The sequence below is a fragment of the Hypanus sabinus genome, chromosome 14, assembly GCF_030144855.1.
Source record: "Hypanus sabinus isolate sHypSab1 chromosome 14, sHypSab1.hap1, whole genome shotgun sequence".
NCBI classification, from domain to species: Eukaryota; Metazoa; Chordata; class Chondrichthyes; order Myliobatiformes; family Dasyatidae; genus Hypanus; species Hypanus sabinus.
The window spans coordinates 54,424,797-54,445,054 of record NC_082719.1 but is presented as its reverse complement, the minus strand read 5'-3'; the positions used below and the strand labels follow the sequence as shown (position 1 = coordinate 54,445,054).

The window sequence follows — 20,258 nt, the reverse complement described above, 5'->3', positions numbered from 1 at the left end:
AACAAAGAATTGGGAAAAAAAAAACTTCTGATTGTCGTAGCAAATATGAGGAAATCTGCAGATGCTGGAAATTCAAGCAACACACACAAAATGCTGGTGGAACGCAGCAGGCCAGGCAGCATCTATAGGGAGAAGCGCTGTCAACGTTTCAGGCCGAGACTCTTCCTCCAGACTAACTGAAAGGAAAGATAGTAAGAGAAAGTAGGAGGGGGAAATGTGAAATGATAGAAGACCGGAGGGGGTGGGGTGAAGCTGAGAGCCGGAAAGGTGATTGGCAAAAGGGATACAGAGCTACAGAAGGGAAAGGATCATGGGATGGGAGGCCTAGGGAGAAAGGGGGAGGAGAGCACCAGAGGGAGATGGAGAACAGGCAGAGAGAAAGAAAAAAAAAGGAGGGGGGAGAAAAGTTAAATATATCAGGGATGGGGAAAGAAGGGGAGGAGGGGCATTAACAGAAGTTAGAAGTCAATGTTCATGCCATCAGGTTGGAGGCTACCCAGCCGGTATATAAGGTGTTGTTCCTCCAACCTGAGTGTGGCTTCATCTTGACAGTAGAGGAGGCCATGGATAGACATACCAGAATGGGAATGGGACGTGGAATTAAAATGTGTGGCCACTGGGAGATCCTGCTTTCTCTGGCAGACAGAACATAGGTTCAGCGAAACGTTCTCCCAGTCTGCGTCGGGTCTCACCAATATATAAAAGGTCACACCAGGAGCACCCAACACAGTATACCACACCAGCCGACTCACAGGTGAAGTGTTGCCTCACCTGGAAGGACTGTCTGGGGCCCTGAATGGTGGTGAGGGAGGAAGTGTAAGGGCAGGTGTAGCACTTGTTCCGCTTACAAGAGTAAGTGCCAGGAGGGAGATCGGTGGGAAGGGATGGGGTGGGGGGGAACGAATGGATAAGGGAGTCACGTAGGGATGGTACAAACCCAGTGCAGGCTTGTGTTCCCACCATAAATGTAGAAGGCTAGCAGGAACCTGGTGCTCTGCTGCCACGAAGATTGGAATCTCCATCTTCCTGATAGTCACAGATACCACAGCCTGCAGTTCCATACAGAACTGCTGGTAATTCTCAGGAAAATCTGCGTCAGTGTTTCCATTCTGATAAATGCCTGGGAAGTTGAATTGAATGCATTCTGGCACTGATGTGGACAATTCCAGCATTTTCTGTGTCAAATTTCAGTCCTATGCTCACTGGTGTACAAAAAACAATGCAGTAAAACAGGCTGAGGTTACACAAGTTCGTTTTATTTTACTGATAGTGTTTTAAATGGTGATATATTAAGAGATCATTAGAATCACATTTTTATTCCCACAGAATTTTACTGTTTACAGTGTAAATGATTAATTCCCATTATAAAAATTGACAACATAATGCAAATCAATGAAGAAAGCTATCAGTAGTACATCTTGAAAGCCTAAACAAGGTAGGAGGTTTGCATCAACAAAATACAAAATGTGTTTTATATTCTAAGGCATACCTACATGATAAAGGGACTTGCAGTAACAAAATTGTTTGCGCCTTAATATTCTCAGTGTTACTAAATGTATTTGCATCGTCATTCATAATGCTGATATGTGGATATTTTCAGAATGCGTGATAAAATAGACCAATAAATCACCTTTAACCAATATTTATAACCTTGCTGTTCTGCTGAAGTGGTTATGAGATTAGGTAATGTCTACATACAAAAAGTTATCAAATTATTTAATTTAATGTTGTTTATATTAAAAAAGTGACTCAAGTTGCATTTATGTCCTGAACAAATAAATCATCTTCTTACTTGCAGAAGCCCTCAAAAGATATAATATTGAAAGAATTCCAGTGGCCAGGTTTAAAGAAATAAATCTGTCAAGAGTTTTGCACTAAAATTTAGTGGCCAAATTCTAATAAATGGTCTACATTATAGATTACTACCTCAAATTACTTGAGTTTATTGTAATTAAGGAACCTGCATTGTTTTGACATCAATGTGCAATACATTAATGTTTACGTGTTTAAAATGCTAATTTACTGTTGTCACTTATATGCAGATGCATATAGAGAAATGCAAATCATTTTGCATACTTTGCAATTAGTGTTTTAATGAGTTAGTGCATATTCCTACCAGAAGCATCACAGAATAAATCTAAATATTAGATAATTATTTGATTATTAGTTAATGATTATATCCTTTTGTATTACCAAGTATGACATGTGTGTTAATGCTTGTTTCCAGTATTAGTTGGGTTTGTCCTACTCTGCTTAGCATTGCATAATAAATAACAGCTCACTTGTATGAAATTCACTGGAGGTTTAATTTTCTGCCATTCCAAAGTCAAAGCTATCTTCCAACTACTCTGTGCATTCTGCTTACTGTATGGAGTAAATATTTTGAGATTCCTGTTTCAAATATTTCTAGAATTAGAACTATTTCTTGGGTGAAATATTAAAATCTGTTTGTATCGGCTCAATTTGAATCTTCAGAAAAATTAAATTTTAATAGATTTTCAAGGAAACTTGAGCTAACATGTTGGAGTTTTACATGTTGGATTGCAGTTTACTTCATTGACTTTTGGTTCTATTCTGGGTAGATATTGTTCTTAAACATGATGATAAAATAATATTAGAGAAAGTAATCTCCTTTAAAATCACCTTCTTTAAAAATGCATTTAAGCTCAGTAATTTTTCAACAGACATGAAACTTTTTTTTAAAGGCTACAGAGAGAAAAATAAAGTGGCCACAAACATCGCTTTGGTCAGAGACTGAGCTTAGATTAATTTATGTAACATTAAGCTGTTATCTGATATCAGAAGCTGTACTTTTAAAAAAACCTGTAATGAATATGAACATATTACATTTCTTTTAAACTGGAACTTCCAATCATAAAGAAGTAACACAGAGCATCACAGAACTGCATTCCAAATTGGAAATTATTTTTGCTAATGCACACACATTAATTGCAAACAGTTTCTCTAATCTGGGCTGCTAAAGTGAACATTTTTCTAAATGCAGACAACATTAAGATGACATTAAATAATAATTTCTCTGAAAGTAACAGCCTGCAGGAATTAGCAAAGGAAATTTTATGAAAATTCTACAGGACACAGTTAACATTCACACATTTCTTCAGTGAGACTGAGCAATGCTAGAGAAATATTCCAAAATGTCTTGAATGGTGAATTCCATTGTGATCCCAGATCCAGGATAACAGCGTGCTATCAGTCCCTCAAAGTGCTTGTACTGACGAATGAATTCATCCTGCATTGAATGCCACATGACCTTTTCAGAGGAAAAACAGAGTCAACAAATGATGAAAATAAAACCTTGCAAATAAAAAAACAAATATTCCATCAAGGAAATAAAGCATGTTTAAGGCCAAGACAAATTTTCTTCCATTTAGTCCAAGTACTTCACAACAATTTGAACTGCATCACCTGTACTTGTGTAGTTTACTGCACACAAACATACGCTGAAGCAGATTTTAATTTTAATATTTCTGTGACACTAACCTGCAGCAAATTTTCCTCCTCACAGAGATGTTTGTCCACTTTTTTGTACAGATTGTCTAGTCCTTTTTTCACTTCTTTTCCAGGGTATTCCTTGATAACCTTTCTTAGCTCTTGCTTGTTAAAAGCCAGCTGATAACTCACTTCCTCTTCTCGGATACCCTGTGCTACACGGGCTTCAATCCCCTCAAAGAAATGCTGCGTACACAACAAGCTAGTTAGAGACTACACCAATGTATTCTTTAAAAAAAACATTTCTCAATGAGCCTATGTCTAATCTTGTAAAATTTTGTTCTCAGAACAGGAAATTAAATTGAAGAAACCCCCAGAGGCAGGAATCCCAAGATCTGTCATGCAGCGTATAATTCATTGCACATGTGATTCAAGTAAGGCAAACTGGGAATCTATAGTTTGAATGAATAATTCATTTTTGTTTTTAGGGAATGGAAATGCATATTGTAAATTCTTCTCCTAAAGCTTGCTGCCCAAAATCGAGCTGATATTCTTCCATGTACTTTTAATTCGACTTCCTGTTCAAGATGTTTTTATTTTGCATTCTGTTTTAAATCAAAAATATGTAATATTTCCAATTATTCTAAATTTATTTTATTTACAGTAATATTTTGTCACCTTAGAAGTTCTATAAGATACGAAAACTTCAAAACACAGAACTGAGTTTAATTCAATTTTCCAAGTGTATACTTTTTCCATTAGTTTGGAAGCACAACTCTTTTCCCCTCACTGTTCACAAGCTTCAATTTATCTGTTTATTTCTGAATGGATGATTAACATCATCAAGAGTCAAAATATCTTGATTCCCTCCAACTTTTAAAGTCCCATGCAATTGATACTGCCAGATTACTCTGATGTGATCTCACGTGAAATAGGGAAAAGGTAGAATGTTAAGAATTACTGCAACCAGTTGAAGTTAACGTTCAATCAAAACTATGTTTTTAAAAAGACTGGTACTCAGCCATCACAAAAATCTCCTTCTGTGGAACTTTAAGGTCAAGTTTGTAGTTTGGAAAGTAGAAAACTTACATTAAGTTTCTCAAGAGGTTGCCCCAGAGAATATATCACATAAGATTGCAAATGCTCCGTGTATTTCTGCTTAGCTTCTCTCCTTTCTGCCTCTAGACATGCAATTTTAAGGTGAGAGAGTGTTGAAAAAATGTGGTGAAAGTTTTCCATCATCACAACGTCTCGTGGCGTTTTCTGACTTTCGTTAGCAACTTTTTCCACTGAGAATAAAGTGCATCAGAAATTATTATAAAAGGAAATCATTAGATATGCAGAAATTGAATCTGAATTCAGTTCACATTTTAACAGCTTTTCACCATTGTTGTAAACTGCCCGAATTAGTTTGGTGTAGGCTTTGTCCAGGTCACCCCTTCGTTCTGCAGCTCTGAAGATGGACTCTGCTAGTTCAGCAAATTCTTCAAACCCACTTACAAATGGTAAAATTCCAACTTTACTCTTCTTTGATATCTTCACTTCTTCCATCTGCTTAATCTGATTCCACTGAAAGAACACAAAAATCTCAAGCAAATACAGTTGATAGATTTGAAATTTAAAAGCCTAACATCTACAAGCAATATCAGTACAATAGTTATCACTTTAGTCCTTGTAATAAATGTTATTGTTCTGTTGTTCAAGAAAGGCTCTAATAGTAAGTCAGGAAATCATTGGCCAGTTGCCTGATGTCAGTAGTGGGTAAAATAACGGAAGCTGGTTCTCTATGATTCCAAATGTCAAATGGTGTTTATTTATGGTGAAGCAAATTTTATCAATTGATTTAAGATACTCGAATAATATGTTGTTCAATGAATTCTGTAACTAGCTTGTCATTCACTGAACATGAAAGTCATAGACGGGCATTAATACAGAACGCTGTCCAACCATGAACTGTAGACCAATTATTCACTAGAGCCTTTCAATATTTTGAAATTTCTTTATTAGATACAATATCTTAAATCTTAATTTCAGTCAAAACTGCCCAAGTTCCATTCCTTATTTTTCTGGGCTACAGTGTTTAATGCAAAGTTTTCTCTTCCTAGTTTTGAGAGGTAGTAATTGTGTTCTATTATTGGACATAATAGAATCTGCACATCTCAAAACCAGACAACTGACTTGCTTGCACTGAATGAAGTGCATTGAAAATCAGTGTAAAGATTTTCAAATAACAGAAAATCTAAACAAGGTAAACAGACCTGGCCCTTGCAAAGGCTCATCTGGTTATTGTATTCAATAGTGCATCCTCTTATTCTTCAATCTATGATCAGTTTACCAAGTGTCAAGATGAACCTCAGTATCCTCAAGTGAAGGGAATAAACTGATGATAGTTCCTACTCATAAACACTATCTGGTGGTTCTTGCTGGTAATATGTGTTGATGCAGGGTCACTGAGAACAGGATCAGATTGGAAGAGATTATGTGGAGGATGCCACCTTAAGTGAGATACTTGAGTATGCTTTTCACTCAGAACACATATCCACCAATGTGTCAATATTTTCTTAACAGCAAAAAAAAGTAATGGGGAACAAATAAAAATAGGACTGGTCCTGGGTACATCAGTAGGACCACTATTATTTTCCCCTCAAAGATTCTAAGAGGACTACCTATATCAAAGCTAACTTCCTTAGCAAATCCATTTAACCCAATGGAGTAACATGTTACTGGTTAATTGGTTCATATACAACTCACAAAAAAATACTTACAATGCATTTGTCAAAATTTCTCTTGACTGTCACAAGGACATTTCCTAATGTGGTGCTGAGAAAGGATGCAGGGTCCACATTCTCTGCTGTCCAAACATGATGGCTCATCTTTACCAACATGTACAATGAGTTAAAGCTGTCAATTTTATCCCCAAGTGAAATGAGGTTGTTCAGTTCTGGCTCAATACAGCGGAAAACTTTAATCATCATTGATCGAATAATGCCTGCCTCCTCTTTTCTGCAATTATAAGTGACATGGCTTTCAAACACACAATTATAATTTAAAAATCTTCCAGCCTTTTTAACATAAATTCCACCATTAGTCTACAATTCAAAGTAAAATAAAAGATACAAAACACCGCAGTGGCTGGAAGTCTTAAATAAAAAGAGAAAATGTTGGAAATGCCCAGCATATCAGATAGCATCTATGGTGGCAGCAACAATGTTAATTTGCAAATTAAATTGGAATTAGTTAATGATGATAATACACAAGTTAAAAAATGATGCACCTCTTAAAAGTTATCTTGCACTTTTAAATATTGAAATCACTGGTAGAATATAAGCTTTAAAATTTAACAAGAAAAACTGCAAATCAAAATCAAAGTATGCTAACAATTTAAAGGAATATTATGTTTGCTGATGAGAGAATTATGAAAAAAGTGTTTGGTTCAGTTTTAAAATATTTAAAAATGTATAGAAATTTAGCATTCACTTTAGATTTTGCTGACTGTGAGAGTACAGCTCAGAAAATAAAAGCTATTATAGATAATTTTACAAATTTTGTTTGCCTTTAAAAAGGGATTGTATCCATGGAAATACATTAAGTTACAAGGCTTTTTTTTGCTGAGAATTATTTTCCATTGTATTTCTTTTGTTCTTAAGAGTGATTAATTCATCTGAACAGAACTTTGGGACTGAATTATAAATGGATGTCCAATAAACATCTTGTTGTTGTTCGTCCTTCGGAGTCGAAGACGACCATGACTTCTGTCAGGTGGAGGGTTTGTGACTGTGGGTCCGGAGGTGAATGGTGAGGCCAATCTGGGCCCTGATAGCTCACCCACATGTGGGATACGAGGGTAGGTGCTGCAGTGGAAGTGGAGGTAGCTCGAGCCTTGCGTGTGGCGTCTATAAACATCTACTAAGTTGAGCATGGTAACCTTGCAGAGAAGGGCACCTGGAAACTTTATCTATTTGTTTGATTAGCTACTTTATTTGATTTTCAGGAAGGTTTTGTTTTTGTCTCCCCTTGGTTTCAGTTCTAAGGTTCAGCTAGAGGATGAAGATAGGCCAAGTCCAACAAAATCAAAGTGGATACAGATTTAGTGTGAAAAAATTAGAAAAGTACATCTGTGTTAAGAGCTATAATAAAATTAAGATTACAAGTAGAATAGATAAAGGGGATGCAGTGGACATTGTATAATTGGACTTTCAGAAGACCTTTGATAAGGTGCCACATGAAGCTGCTTACCAAGTTAAGAGCCCATGGTATTACAGGGAAGTTACAAACATGGTTAGAGCATTGGCTGATTGGTAGGAGGCAGCAAGTAGGAATAAAAGGATTCTTTTCTGGTTGGCTGCCAGAGACTAGTGGTGTTCCGCAGAGGTCAGTGTTGCACCACTTCTTTTTATGATGTATATGAATGATTTAGATGATGGAATAGATGGCTTTACTGCCAAGTTTGCAGATGATCCAAAGATTGGTGGAGGGGCAGGTAGTGTTGAGGAAACAGGTAGGATGCAGAAGGACTCAGAAAGATTAGGAGAATGGGCAAGAAAGTGGCAGATGAAATACAATGTTAGTAAAAGCATGGTTATGCACTTGGGTAGTAGAAATAAATGTGCAGACTATTTTCTAAACAGGGAGGAAATCCAGGAATCTGAGATGCAGAGGGACTTGGGAGTCCTTGCACAGAACACCCTAAAGGTTAACTTGCAGGTTGAGTCAGAGGTGAGGAAGGCAAATGCCATGTTAACACTCATTTCAAGAGGTCTAGAATACAAGAGCAAGGATGTGATGCTGAGGCTTCATAAGGCACTGGTGAGGACTCACCTTGATTATTGTGAACAGTTTTGGGCCCCTCAGATGTTGCTGGCATCGGAGAGGGTCCAGAGGAGGCTCACAAGGATGATTCCAGGAATGAAAGGGTTATCATACAAGGCATGTTTAATGGCTCTGGGTCTGTTCTTGCTGGAATTCAGAAGGATCTCATTGAAACCTTTTGAATGCTGAAAGGCCTGGACAGAGTAGATGTAGAAAGGATGTTTCCCATGGTGGGAGAATCTAGGACAAGATGGCACAGTCTCAGGACAGAGGGGCACTCTTTCAAAACTGAGATATAGAGACATTTCTTTAGCCAAAGGGTGGAGAATTTGTGGCCACATGCAGCTGTGAAGTCCAGGTCGTTGGGTGTATTTAAGGCAGAGATTGATAGGTTCTTTATTGGACATGGCATCAAAGGTTACGGGGAGAAGGCTGGGAACTGGGGTTGAAGGGGAGATAAAGAAAAAGGATCCTCCAGGATTGAATGGCGCAGCAGACTCGATGGGCCAGATGGCCTAATTCTGCTCCTATGTCTAATGGTCTAAGATAATGCAAACTGTTTTGAGTTTTGTTTACTGTTTACTTAATATTAGTGATTACATTATTTAATAACTTAAAGCCTAAGGTAATTATCCATGTATCCATCCATCATCAGGGAAGGGCACTTCTGTATACAAAAATGTAGGGACAGAAACAAGGTAACTTGTCAGTCCCTGGGCTCATTATACCACACAGGGAACAAGGACCTGGACTTGAAAAAGAAACTTTGCTACTGATAAAATGTACAATAAGTAATAAACAGAGCAGCATTTACACCTACAGGACCACATAAGGCATATCACGTTGGTTATAATGCTGATTTGTGGAATGCTTTATTTAACCTTTAGAAAGGTTATCAAGAAATGACAACCAGTGCAAGAAAGATGACAGCCGTAGCCCACAATTAGTTTCATTTTGCTAACTATTCTATTATAAATATACAGTAACATCTGATGCAGGCCTTAAACTTCTTGCAACATGTGTCGACAAAGAGAAAGTTACAACATTGGTTATGACACAAGGATATTAAAAACTAGCTCTTTGCATTGCAGTTTGTTAAACTTCAAAATAAGCAAATAGCTAACTTGCACATTACTAGCATTTCTTAGTATACTGCTGCAAATTAAAGGAAATATGTGGAAGAATCAAATTACTACAGTAACTTGTTTTAGTATTTCTGTCTTTTTAATGAAATATATGAAATATTTGTACACTGTGGCCCCTTTAAATGTTTATATATTTAGCAGTGCAAAAAAATACGCAGTCTCTGAATCAATACCTTAATACGTCACCAGTCCTGGAATGTTTTTGATAAATATTCATGACAAATGCACTACTTACTCAGATGGCACAGAGAACTTGTCTCCCAAAAGATTGACTGACCGAGACAGATGTCCTCCATCCACCTCACTGTAGTCTGTCTAGTGTAAAGAATAGAGCATAAGTAACTTCAAGATGTTAGATTCTATTCCAATTAGAGGTAGTGTATTATAAACAACTTTAATGCAATGATTGCCAATTTAACAAGTATATCTGAAATAAGGTATAAAAATAAAACTAAACAGATGCTGCAAATCGGAAAATTGAAAAATGCTGGAAACACTAAGTTATCTTAGAAAAAGAAACCACAAATATTTCAGACTGAAGTTTCTTGGGCAGAACAGGAAAAGGGGAAAATTATATTAATATCAAACTGCAAGGCTGCGGGAAACTTTGAATAGAACAAAGGGAATGAATATCTCTGAAAGGGTAAAGCCAAGGTTACTCTGAGGGTTAAGCTGTATACAAGTTCATCTGGTTGATGGGTTAATGGTGCAGTTAGGAAAATAGAACATTGCATATTGTTCATTAAAGCTATACAGCAAATTGCAATCATACTGGCTCTCCTCTCTGCTCTGCCACACCTAGAGAACCACAAGGCATACATTATAATACTGTTTATTGATCACAGCTCATCATTCTGCACCATTTTTCCAGTTGTAAATAACTAAGTTGCAAAACCTGGGCCTCTGTACCTCCCTCTGCCATCTGACCCTTGACTTCCTTATTGTGAAACCGCAGTCAGTGAGGATCAGTAATAAATTCTCCTCCTTGCTGACTGTCAGCACAGGCATACTTCAAGTATGCATGCTGAGCCCACTGATCTAGTTTATTTATATTCAAGTCTGTATGGCCAAACACAGCTCAAATGCCATCTATAAATTCACCAATGACAGAATCTCAGATGATGATGGTGGGTGAGATAGATCTGGTAGTTGAGTGGTGTCGCAACAACAAACTCAAACTCAACATCAACAAGACCAAAGAACTGAATGTGGACTTCAGGAAGGGAAAGTTGGAAGAGCATACACCAGACCTCAGTGAGGGGTCAGTGGTGGATAGGGCGAGCAGCTTCAAGTTCCTGGGTACCATCACCTCTGAGGATCCGGTCTTGGACCAACATATTGATCCAATCACAAAATTGGCATAGGAGTTTGCAAAAGTTTGGTATATCACCAAAGACTCTTGCAAATGTCTATAGATGTACAGTGGAGAGCATTCTGACTGGTTACACTGCAGCCTGGTATGGAGGCTCCAATGCATGAGATTGCAAGAGGCTCAGCCAGCTCTTTCACAGGCACAACATTTCCACCATTGAGGTTACCTTCAAGAGGCAGTGCCTTAAGAAGGCAGCATCCATCATTAGGACCCTCAGCATCCGGGACATGCCCTCTGGTTTCTATCATCAGGGAAATGGTACAGCAGCCTGAAGTTACATACTCTACAGTTTAGGAATAGCTTCTTCCCCTTCGCCATCAGATTTCTGAATGGTCCATGAACACCATTTGTTACAAATTTCTTTTGCAGAATTTATTTATTTTTGATATGTATGGTAATCTTATGTCTTTGTACTGCAAAAGAGAACACAAATCTCAAATGATTTGATAAAAAATGTCTGAACCTGGATAAGAGTAAAAGAGGGTGAGAGCAGAAACAAAAGGATACAGAAGTTGTAAAATGCAGTTACATACAGGTCATATCCAGCCGTTAACTAAAACTGAGGTAATATCACAGACGGGTAATCTGGCTTATTCTGATACAGAGGGAAAGCAAGTAACTTGAAGTTGTAAACTTTGATTGAATCTGAAAGACTGCAATGCATGAAGACAGATCACAAGGCGCTGTTCCTCAAGGTTTGCTAAAATGTGCAGGAGGCCAACACAGAAGTGATATGGAGATTTGAAGTGGGAGGAAACAGGAAGCTCAGAGTTACCACTGAACACAAATGGTCCATGATCTTCATTTGTGTTTCCAATAAAGAGGAGACCATACATGCTTACGTTGGATGTATGTAAATCTCTGATCCACCTGCACACTGTCCGGGTTTCTGGATCATCGTAAGGGAAGAGTTGAAAGGACAGGTGTTGTTTCCATTGCAGTTGCATGGGAAAGTGCTGTAAGAAAGGAAGAGATTAGCAGAGATGGAAGAGCAAAGTGGACAGTCCATATGAAATGCCGAAAGGAGAGGAAAATTTGCCTGGTGGTGGAAATTTGTTGAAGTAGAAATTGTGAAAAATGACCTGTTGACTTTGGAGACTAGTGGGGTGGAAGGAGAGTAGTAGTTTAAAATATGCTGCTTCATCAAGGAGAGGGCTGAGTAACAGATGAAATGTGATAAAGGCTTTTAGGAATGGTGGGTGGGAAGCACCAGTTCAGAAAGGAGGAAGACATTTCAGAGGCACCTATATGCAAGGATCTTGTCATTGGAATAAATATGATAGAGATAGAGGAAATGGGAGAATGAAACTGTCATCATAGGAGACAGGGCTGGAGAAAGAATGGTCAGTATTGCTGTCGTAGTCTGTGGGCTTATACTGAAGGCTTGTCACTGGCTCTCTTAGACACGGAAAGACAGAGAAGCAATGAAAGTTCCCTTGATTGGGGACAGTGAGGGGAGCTAAAAAAGCCATTCAAAGTAAGAATTTCTACAAGGTGAAAGGATGCATTGGTAAATGGGAATTGGTTGAGTCTCTGTCAACGGAGAAGTGGAGAGCATTAGACATTCTAAGTGGTATCAATATATATTGTATATCCATGTTGAAGATGGGGGGGGGGGGGGAAGGAAATGGGAACCTGTCAAAGTGTTAGATGGCATCAAAGGCACCAAGGATATATTGGGAAGGGATCTGACTTGGGGGAGATAGATAGGAGTCAAATTAACAAGAAACAAGTTCAGTGGACACCTCCCTCAAATCTTTTTTATCCAGTCCTTTTCCAAATGCCCTCATTAACCCATTGATCAAATAACCTCATTAACTTACTCCAAAGGCAAGACTGGCCTGCCCCTTTGTCTTATCCATCTCCTTCACTCCAGTTCTGACAAAAATACTTCAACTCAAAACTATTTTTCTTTTCATGGATGTTGCTTGACATGCTCAGTGTTGTCAGCATTTTCTGTTTTTAATACAACAGTGGGTTATATCATTACGGAATGAAGAGGCTACAGTGGCACATGTTGAATGAAAATCGACCAGGAAAGAATTAGATCAGTTTTTGAGTTCATCATAATGTCTCACTCCTGAGAAGTTAATATATTAACTTTCCATTTATTCAATTAAACTTCTGTATTACCATTACACAAATCAAGTCATTATTTAAAAACTCCCGACACTTTGCTTTTATCTAAAGCAAACCAATCAATTCCACTCAGATCAATGCTGGTCAGTTAGAAGAATCAGAGCAGTCAGAAACAAGAAACACATAAAATGATTTACAGTACTCCTAAGCATTTAACTCCCAAGTCATTAAATCAGAGTAATATAATTCTATGCAAGATACCAAATAAATATGAGTTAACAAACTGTAAAGGCTGCGACATGAACAGAGGATAGCTATAAATGGCTTTGCACATTATTTTATGGCCCAAATGTAATATTGCCAGGCAGTCCAGGGAAGCCTGAACCCCTTTTCAGAACAATGTATTTAAATATATAAAATAAAATATATAGGATTACAAAATAAATGAATTATATAGAAATACAGGTATCAAAATATTTTTTAACATGGGACATAGTAATATAAGTGATTAACAAAATAGCATGCTGTAAACAATATTTCGAGATATTTTAACAACTGTAATGCGATGTGCATTTTTTTTTCCATCCAAGTTCATGGACCCCAGGAATCTATCCACAGACTCCTGTGACTTTGTCACATTTTGAATGGAGAAATGTTTCATCCCCCATTCTGTTTCTAGTCTTCCAATGACACAACTCAAAGCATTTTTCAGTATCTACAGCCATACTGATGTGGTGGTGAAGAGTGGAAAATGTTGTGGGCAGGAAAAATCACAGAAAAGGATTTATAAGCCACATCATTCATATTCATGATACGAATAAACAAAGTTACTAGCATGTATTATTCTTCTTTTCATGCATTTATAACTGGTGCAACATCACTTTCAATGTCTCAGCAAAACTTCCAGTAAAGCTTTATTATTCATAGGAAAGATTGCATGGCGCTATCTTTATTGACAAGCAATGCAATTTTAATGGTTTCAAACAACTTACATAATTCTAAGGAAATACATTAAGTCCATAAATGGCTAAATCACTAAGTTCCGTTTTAAACTGGAATGGAATGTACTAACTGTTAAATAAATTCTTTACCAGATTAATCATTTAAACATGATGCACAGTGGTAAAAAAAATGTTCTCAACATTTCTTAACAACCATAGTCTGACTGGAAGATGCAATTTTCATTAAAGCTACTGTAATCACAGTCAGAAATGCATTTTTGGGTCAAATATTAAAAACATAACAATCTACTTGGATCATAAAAAATAATGCACAGATGACTTTCCTTTTACAGAATTGAGAGCCATCTTGATACAGATATTTTTGTGCATCATGTGAATCAACTTCATGAGAAAAGGAAGCAATGATACTGGAAAGTCAGAAACTGATTTTGAGTTGCGGAGCCCACTAATTTCCCTCCGGGGCTGTGTGCATGGGGCATGGTAACACACAGTTATCCAATCAGAGTGGATCACAGCAGCAGCCACTTCTCAGATTACACTACCTGATCTTGCAAATCTGGCCTAAGTAAGATCTTTAACTCAATTACTATTCCTCAGTCTCATCCTCCTACCATCACCCCCCCCCCCCCCAACTCTAGCTCAGAAACTTTGTCCATAAGCACCTCAATCACTAGTCCAGTGACTACCGATCTGCCATCTGAGCATCTCCCACAACCATTGTTCTAACTACTGAGTGTTCATTCTGACCCCTGACAATTACTAATAATGGACCGCCTTGCCCCAGCCTCCCTCACAACCAATGGCCCATCTCTTATACCTCCAATGTCCTTTCTACTCATATTTCTAAATTCCTGACAGTTATTAAGTCCATCATTAGATCCAAAAACCCTACAATATCTTAAGACCATTACAGAATTCATGCTTTATTGAATTTTAATAGTGACCCTCCAAAATGATTTTGCTTATGCCAATCAATTTCCAGGCAGTTGCAGACCAATTTATTTACTTATGTAGCCTTACCACTACTGAGCCTGGTAAAGCTGGACTTTGTTGTAGCTTGAAGAATTTGCTGATGAAATCCTGTTCAGCCAAACAGAGAGGTTCTAATTCACTTAAGACCTGTTCAAAAATCTGCAGGAAAGGGAACAGCATTTAGTTCCATATATATTCAAAACATGCTACATCTTTTCAGCTGTGTGTCATGTTACCTGAACAGAATTCAGTGATGAATGAAAAGTATTGCATATATTTACTTAATTTACTGCTTGTAGATAATACTTATATCTTGTGCTGCAAGATTTTTATCTTCAGGAAAGGATACAGTCAGCCTTCCTTATCCGCAGATTCCACATGCGCGGATTCAACCAACCGCAGATCGGGAAAACCCAGAAGTTCTCTCCAGCACTCATTGACCATGTACAGACTATTTTTTCTTGTCATTATTCCCCAAACAATACAGTATAACAACTATTTACATAGCATTTACATTGTACTAGGTATTATAAGTAATCTAGAAATGACTTAAAAGTACAGGCAGTCCCTTGGTTATGAATGAATTCCATTCCTGAGCCTGTCTTTAAATCGGATTTGAAGTCGGAACAGGTACATCTGGTATTATTTAGTGTCAGTTAGTCAAACATTTTTCTTAGTATATAGTACACATTTCACCTTTCTAAAACACTTAAGAAACATACGTATTTCAATAATTAAATCACTGCGTTGCTTAGTAATAATAGTCGTTTTCATCGGGGCAGGGCCTTTCACATACTCCATTAAAATTGTTCAGACTGTTGACCGACTGTAGTCTAACACTTTTTTAATGACCGATGGCGTTTCACCTCTTTCCAATTGCTTTATTACTTCCACTTTATTTTCAATTGCGATTGTGATTACTTTCGTGAACAGAAACACCGCGGATTCAGAGCTACTCCGGGTCCTAATGTCCACCTCACTGAACATGTTAAACAAAGTCTGGGATTCCGCTGGGTCCTAAAGACCACCTTATTGATTCAGGTTAAATAAGGGACTTGAGCATCTGCGTTTTTTGGTATCCACAGGGGGTCTCGGAACCAATCCCCCGCAGATAAGGACTGTACTTACTATTCTTCCTGACAAATTAAAGTAGAAAATTGTTTCACATGAATCGTTGAAACATATCATATATCTATCCCTGAAAGATATTATTCTTATAAAATTATGTTGGATAAATTGCATTTTCTGTATTATGGAAGTGCCAACATCTTAATGGATCTTAATTGACTATAAAATATACGGATTTGAAAGATAAATGAAAGTACATTCTGAAACCATGATCCATGATTTTAGATACCATGATGATGTATATCTTTTCAAGTGTCCTGGGATATCCCCAAGGATGAGAAAGCTGGAGCAAACTTGAGACCAACTGGCCTCCTCCAGTTCATGTTTCTCACATTCATATTTTCCACAATTACTAATTAATTTATGCTAAAGACCTGGTTAAAAGTTTGCCACTAAGCATCTTTGGTGAACTTTATGATATATTGTAAATGTATTTTCTTTCTAAACAAGCATATAATGACACTGTCACAATCAGTTGAAAATAGTTGCTCTCAAGAAAATTGATACAAAAGGAAAGCTGCATTTATATAGCACCTTTCTCAACCTCAGGAAACTCCAAGAAATTTTATTAGCTAATTAATTAAACAGCATAAACTTATTCACAAATGCCCTTCATAAACACTAGTCACTGCAAGAATGATACACGGGATAGACTCTATTGGCATATGTATTTTTAAAAAATCTGTTTATTCAAAATACCCACGGATGGAATAGTATTACTAATTTGTCACTTCCCAATATAGAAGTATTCTAAATTCATATCTTGAACAAAATTGAGAAATCCAAGAAACATGGACCAAAAATGCCATGCAATACTCAAATCTGGCAACATTTCTGGAGCAAATCTGGAACTAGGCCTCAAGCTTGCCTGGTGCTGGTGGCCAGGAGAGAGACTCGATAGCGCTTACAGCATGGCGTCTGTGCTTCGCTGGGGCCTGGCCTCTCCTGTTGGTGCTGCCTCCCGTGTTCGGCTGGTGGAATGACAGGCTGGATTGCACTGCTGAGGCACTGATCCACTGATTGCCGGACAGTGTCTTTCATGGTCTTGGGCTACAACTAGGTCCCCTCAACAACCCCCTGAGTGAACATACTACTTTACTGGCCATTTTGAATGACGTTACTCAAGGTTTGCTTGCTATTTTGAATATTTTGCACCTTGGCCCCAGAGGAACACTGTCTCGTTCAGCTGTATCTATGTATGGTTTGAGAAATTAAACTTGATTTGATCGGATTTGAACATTGTGGAGAGAAAATCATGAAAAATTTTAGATGCCTGACTTTTATTTTTTTCCAGTATATATGTTGTTTTAGAAGTTGCTATCTATGGCTACCACTATATTTTTGATAAGTCATGGACTACATTGTAGATTTTGCATTAAATGCTTTTCTCTAGTGCCTTATGGAACGCATATACACTAAGAATTTTGCTTCCCTCTCTTTTGTTGTTGTTCAGTCACTAAGTCGAATTCGACTCTTTGTGACCTCAGGGGTCCATGAGGTCACATGTCAATATACGGAAGTAGATTCTTCCGCATAGATACTGCTGCTGCCCAGGTTGGGACCTGTCTGGGTTTGAACTCAGGACCATCTGCCTTGAAGTCCAGTGCTGATGCCACTACACCACCAGCCAGCCCTCACTTACTTATTGCTATTATGAAAGGGCTACAAAAAAAAAGCCTTTTTTTAAACCAGCCACATGCACATTGCACAAAATTTCAACAAAAATATTTAATGATAGATTTGGATAACAGCATATGGATACCTCATCTAGGTTCAAACACTAAAGAAATTAAGCTCAATTTTCAAAGCATTACCGAACTAATATATGTACCTTATCAAATTTGGTTCTATCAGCCACATCAATGTCCGAAGCAGACATGTTTCCCATGTCAAGCAGCGAGGATGACTGAGAGCGACGATTTCCTGACCCCTGAACAGACAGTTTGTTTAGGCTAGAAGTAGAACCTGTAAGTTTTCCAGAACTTCCATGAAGACCTGCAGTCCAATAAATTTAAGTTAATGATAACAACATTAACTAAGGTCTCAAAATTAAACAAATGTCACATGGGCAGAACATCAAACCCTGAAATATGGTGTCTCAATTTTATTGAAGTCTTGAGGATAACTCAATATAACAATTAGTGGTCTAGGATCATTCAATATGAATGACTGCCCACCATCTGCTACTTAACACTAGTTCAGGTACATTTTATACATATTTTTAAAACTCAGAAATACAAGACATTTAAGACTACATTAACTTTTTAGTAAAGTTTCAAAATATATTAATAAAGTCACAGACCCAAAATTAAAAGCACCAAACAAGTCAGAATTGAGAAAATCCCAGACAACTGAAACTCAGCCATTATGGCATTCCATTAATTATGTTGAAAAGCATTGATTTTAAAAAAATTTACAAACCTAGTATCAAACTAATCTTAATATTTAACAGAGCAAAGAAAGATTTTCTTAGGACAATAAAGCACAAATGCAGATGCTGTAAATCTGAATTATAAACAGATATGCAGGTCAGGCAATATCCATGGAAAGAGGAAAACAGCTAATGTCTCAAGATGAAGGACCTTTGGAAGAAATGGGAAGGAGGGTCACAAGTTGGTTTTAATTTGCAGAGGGTTGTGGAGTGCTGAATATGACAAAGGAAATATTTCTGAGAGAAATGGGACCAAGATTGTTGTGGAAAAATGACATATTTGTTACTCTTTCCACAGAAGCTACCTGACCTGTTGAGCATCTCTGGCCTTTTCTATTTTTATGAAAGATTTCCAGCACCTGTGGGATTTTTTTTTAAGTCTTCAGGTTTGTTTTTGCCCAGAATTTAAAGGAGATTTGTAAGCCTCTAAATATTCACACTCCATTCACACTCAATTCTTTACAGAAGCACGGAGGCATTACCAGCTTTTTTTTTCCTAAAGAGGTATAATTTTTACATTTGAAGAGATTAAAACAGTGATAGTTCAGAATCACACTGGATGAAGCCAAGCCAAAACAATCTTTAATAGACTCACAAGGCTGATATCCATGAAATTCCAGATATTTTTGAAAAAGTCAGCTAAAGAAAAAGTTGAGCAGTGTAAATCAAAAAGAGAAACCTCAAATAAGGAAAGAATTGGAAAGATGATAGGAAGCACCTGTGTGAATGGAGATTGAGGTGTAGTCAACAATAAATCTTAAATCTGTCACTGATACAAGTCATAGTGAGTAGTGTTAACAACTTTCTTACAAGTGTGTTCACCTCTGCTTAAGATATACTGTTGGCAAACAAAGCTGACTTTACAGTAGTTAAGTTCTACAGTGTGGTCTTAATGCCCTCTTTCATTAACTGTAAGGCAGTTTAGGATTTTGTTACATTATAAATTCATGGTATTACAAATTATGTATTTATTAGTGACAAATATTTGATTTAAAAATCCATTTTCATTAATGCTTCTTTTCATTCCAGCCTGGCTACTATTAAATGCAAAACAGCAACATTAACTGCATTTATATTTAGTTAAAAAAACTTGAATGTAGCATTCACGATATTTAAAAACACTTGACAGTTTTATGAAAAAGAAAAGCAACAATTTACTTCACTCAGAAAAATCAATAAATGATAGAAATAGCTGGACAATTTGCTTTGGTGAAGCTTGCTTAAAGAGAATTTAGAAAACTAGTTTGTTTTTTTTCTTTTAAACAAGGCCTTCAGACCTTTTATGTCCATTCAAAGGGATAAATAAAGCCTTGGCTTAGCATCTCATTTTAAAGGTGACGTATTAACATTGCAGGACTCCTCAATACTGTGATTGAGTACAGATTATGTATTCAGATCTCTGCAGCAGGGCTTAAACAAGTGTCAGCTCATTCAGGAAAAGAGGGGTACCATGACTGAACCAGAACAGCCTTGCTTATATTTTGTTGAATGCATGGAAAGCTCAAGTGAAATTCTTTAAAAAAAAAGTCAAAAGAGGAAAACTAAAATTCTAAGAGTCACAGTATTGTTGGAACATTTGCCAAAAAGCCAACACAGGATTTCTACAAGAACGATTTAGTCAGTTTCAGCTCTCCATAAGCATCATTACACTCAAATGATAACATCTGGCAGACAATGGAATGTTTTCCACTTTTGAACCCATAATTGATAATATCATAATCTTTTGTGACCATATGTTAAGTTTTGATCTATAATTTGAGAGGGAGAAGGGAAAATCGGAAGTGTCAGTATTGCAGTTGAACAAAGGGGACTATGGAGCTATAAGGGAGGAACTGGCCAAAGTTGACTGGAAGGATACCTTAGGGATGACAGTGGAACAACAATGGCATGCATTTTTGGGAATAATATAG

General features: G+C 37.2%; 1 protein-coding gene across 3 annotated transcripts in view; it reads right to left on the bottom strand.

Moving 5' to 3' along the window:
* Nucleotides 1-1,235: 1,235 nt before the first annotated feature.
* The window catches only part of exoc1 (exocyst complex component 1), a 100,444-nt gene continuing 81,421 nt past the window's right edge, over nt 1,236-20,258 (bottom strand). For all 3 annotated transcript variants that reach the window (XM_059989230.1, XM_059989232.1, XM_059989231.1), the window contains 8 exons: nt 17,749-17,912; nt 14,838-14,948; nt 9,640-9,719; nt 6,216-6,453; nt 4,836-5,019; nt 4,540-4,739; nt 3,502-3,696; nt 1,236-3,271 (listed from right to left, as the gene is read on the bottom strand). In XM_059989230.1, coding sequence (XP_059845213.1) covers nt 3,119-3,271; nt 3,502-3,696; nt 4,540-4,739; nt 4,836-5,019; nt 6,216-6,453; nt 9,640-9,719; nt 14,838-14,948; nt 17,749-17,912 — 1,325 coding nt within the window. In that variant the 3' untranslated portion in view covers nt 1,236-3,118. The remainder of the gene's footprint in view (nt 3,272-3,501; nt 3,697-4,539; nt 4,740-4,835; nt 5,020-6,215; nt 6,454-9,639; nt 9,720-14,837; nt 14,949-17,748; nt 17,913-20,258) is intronic.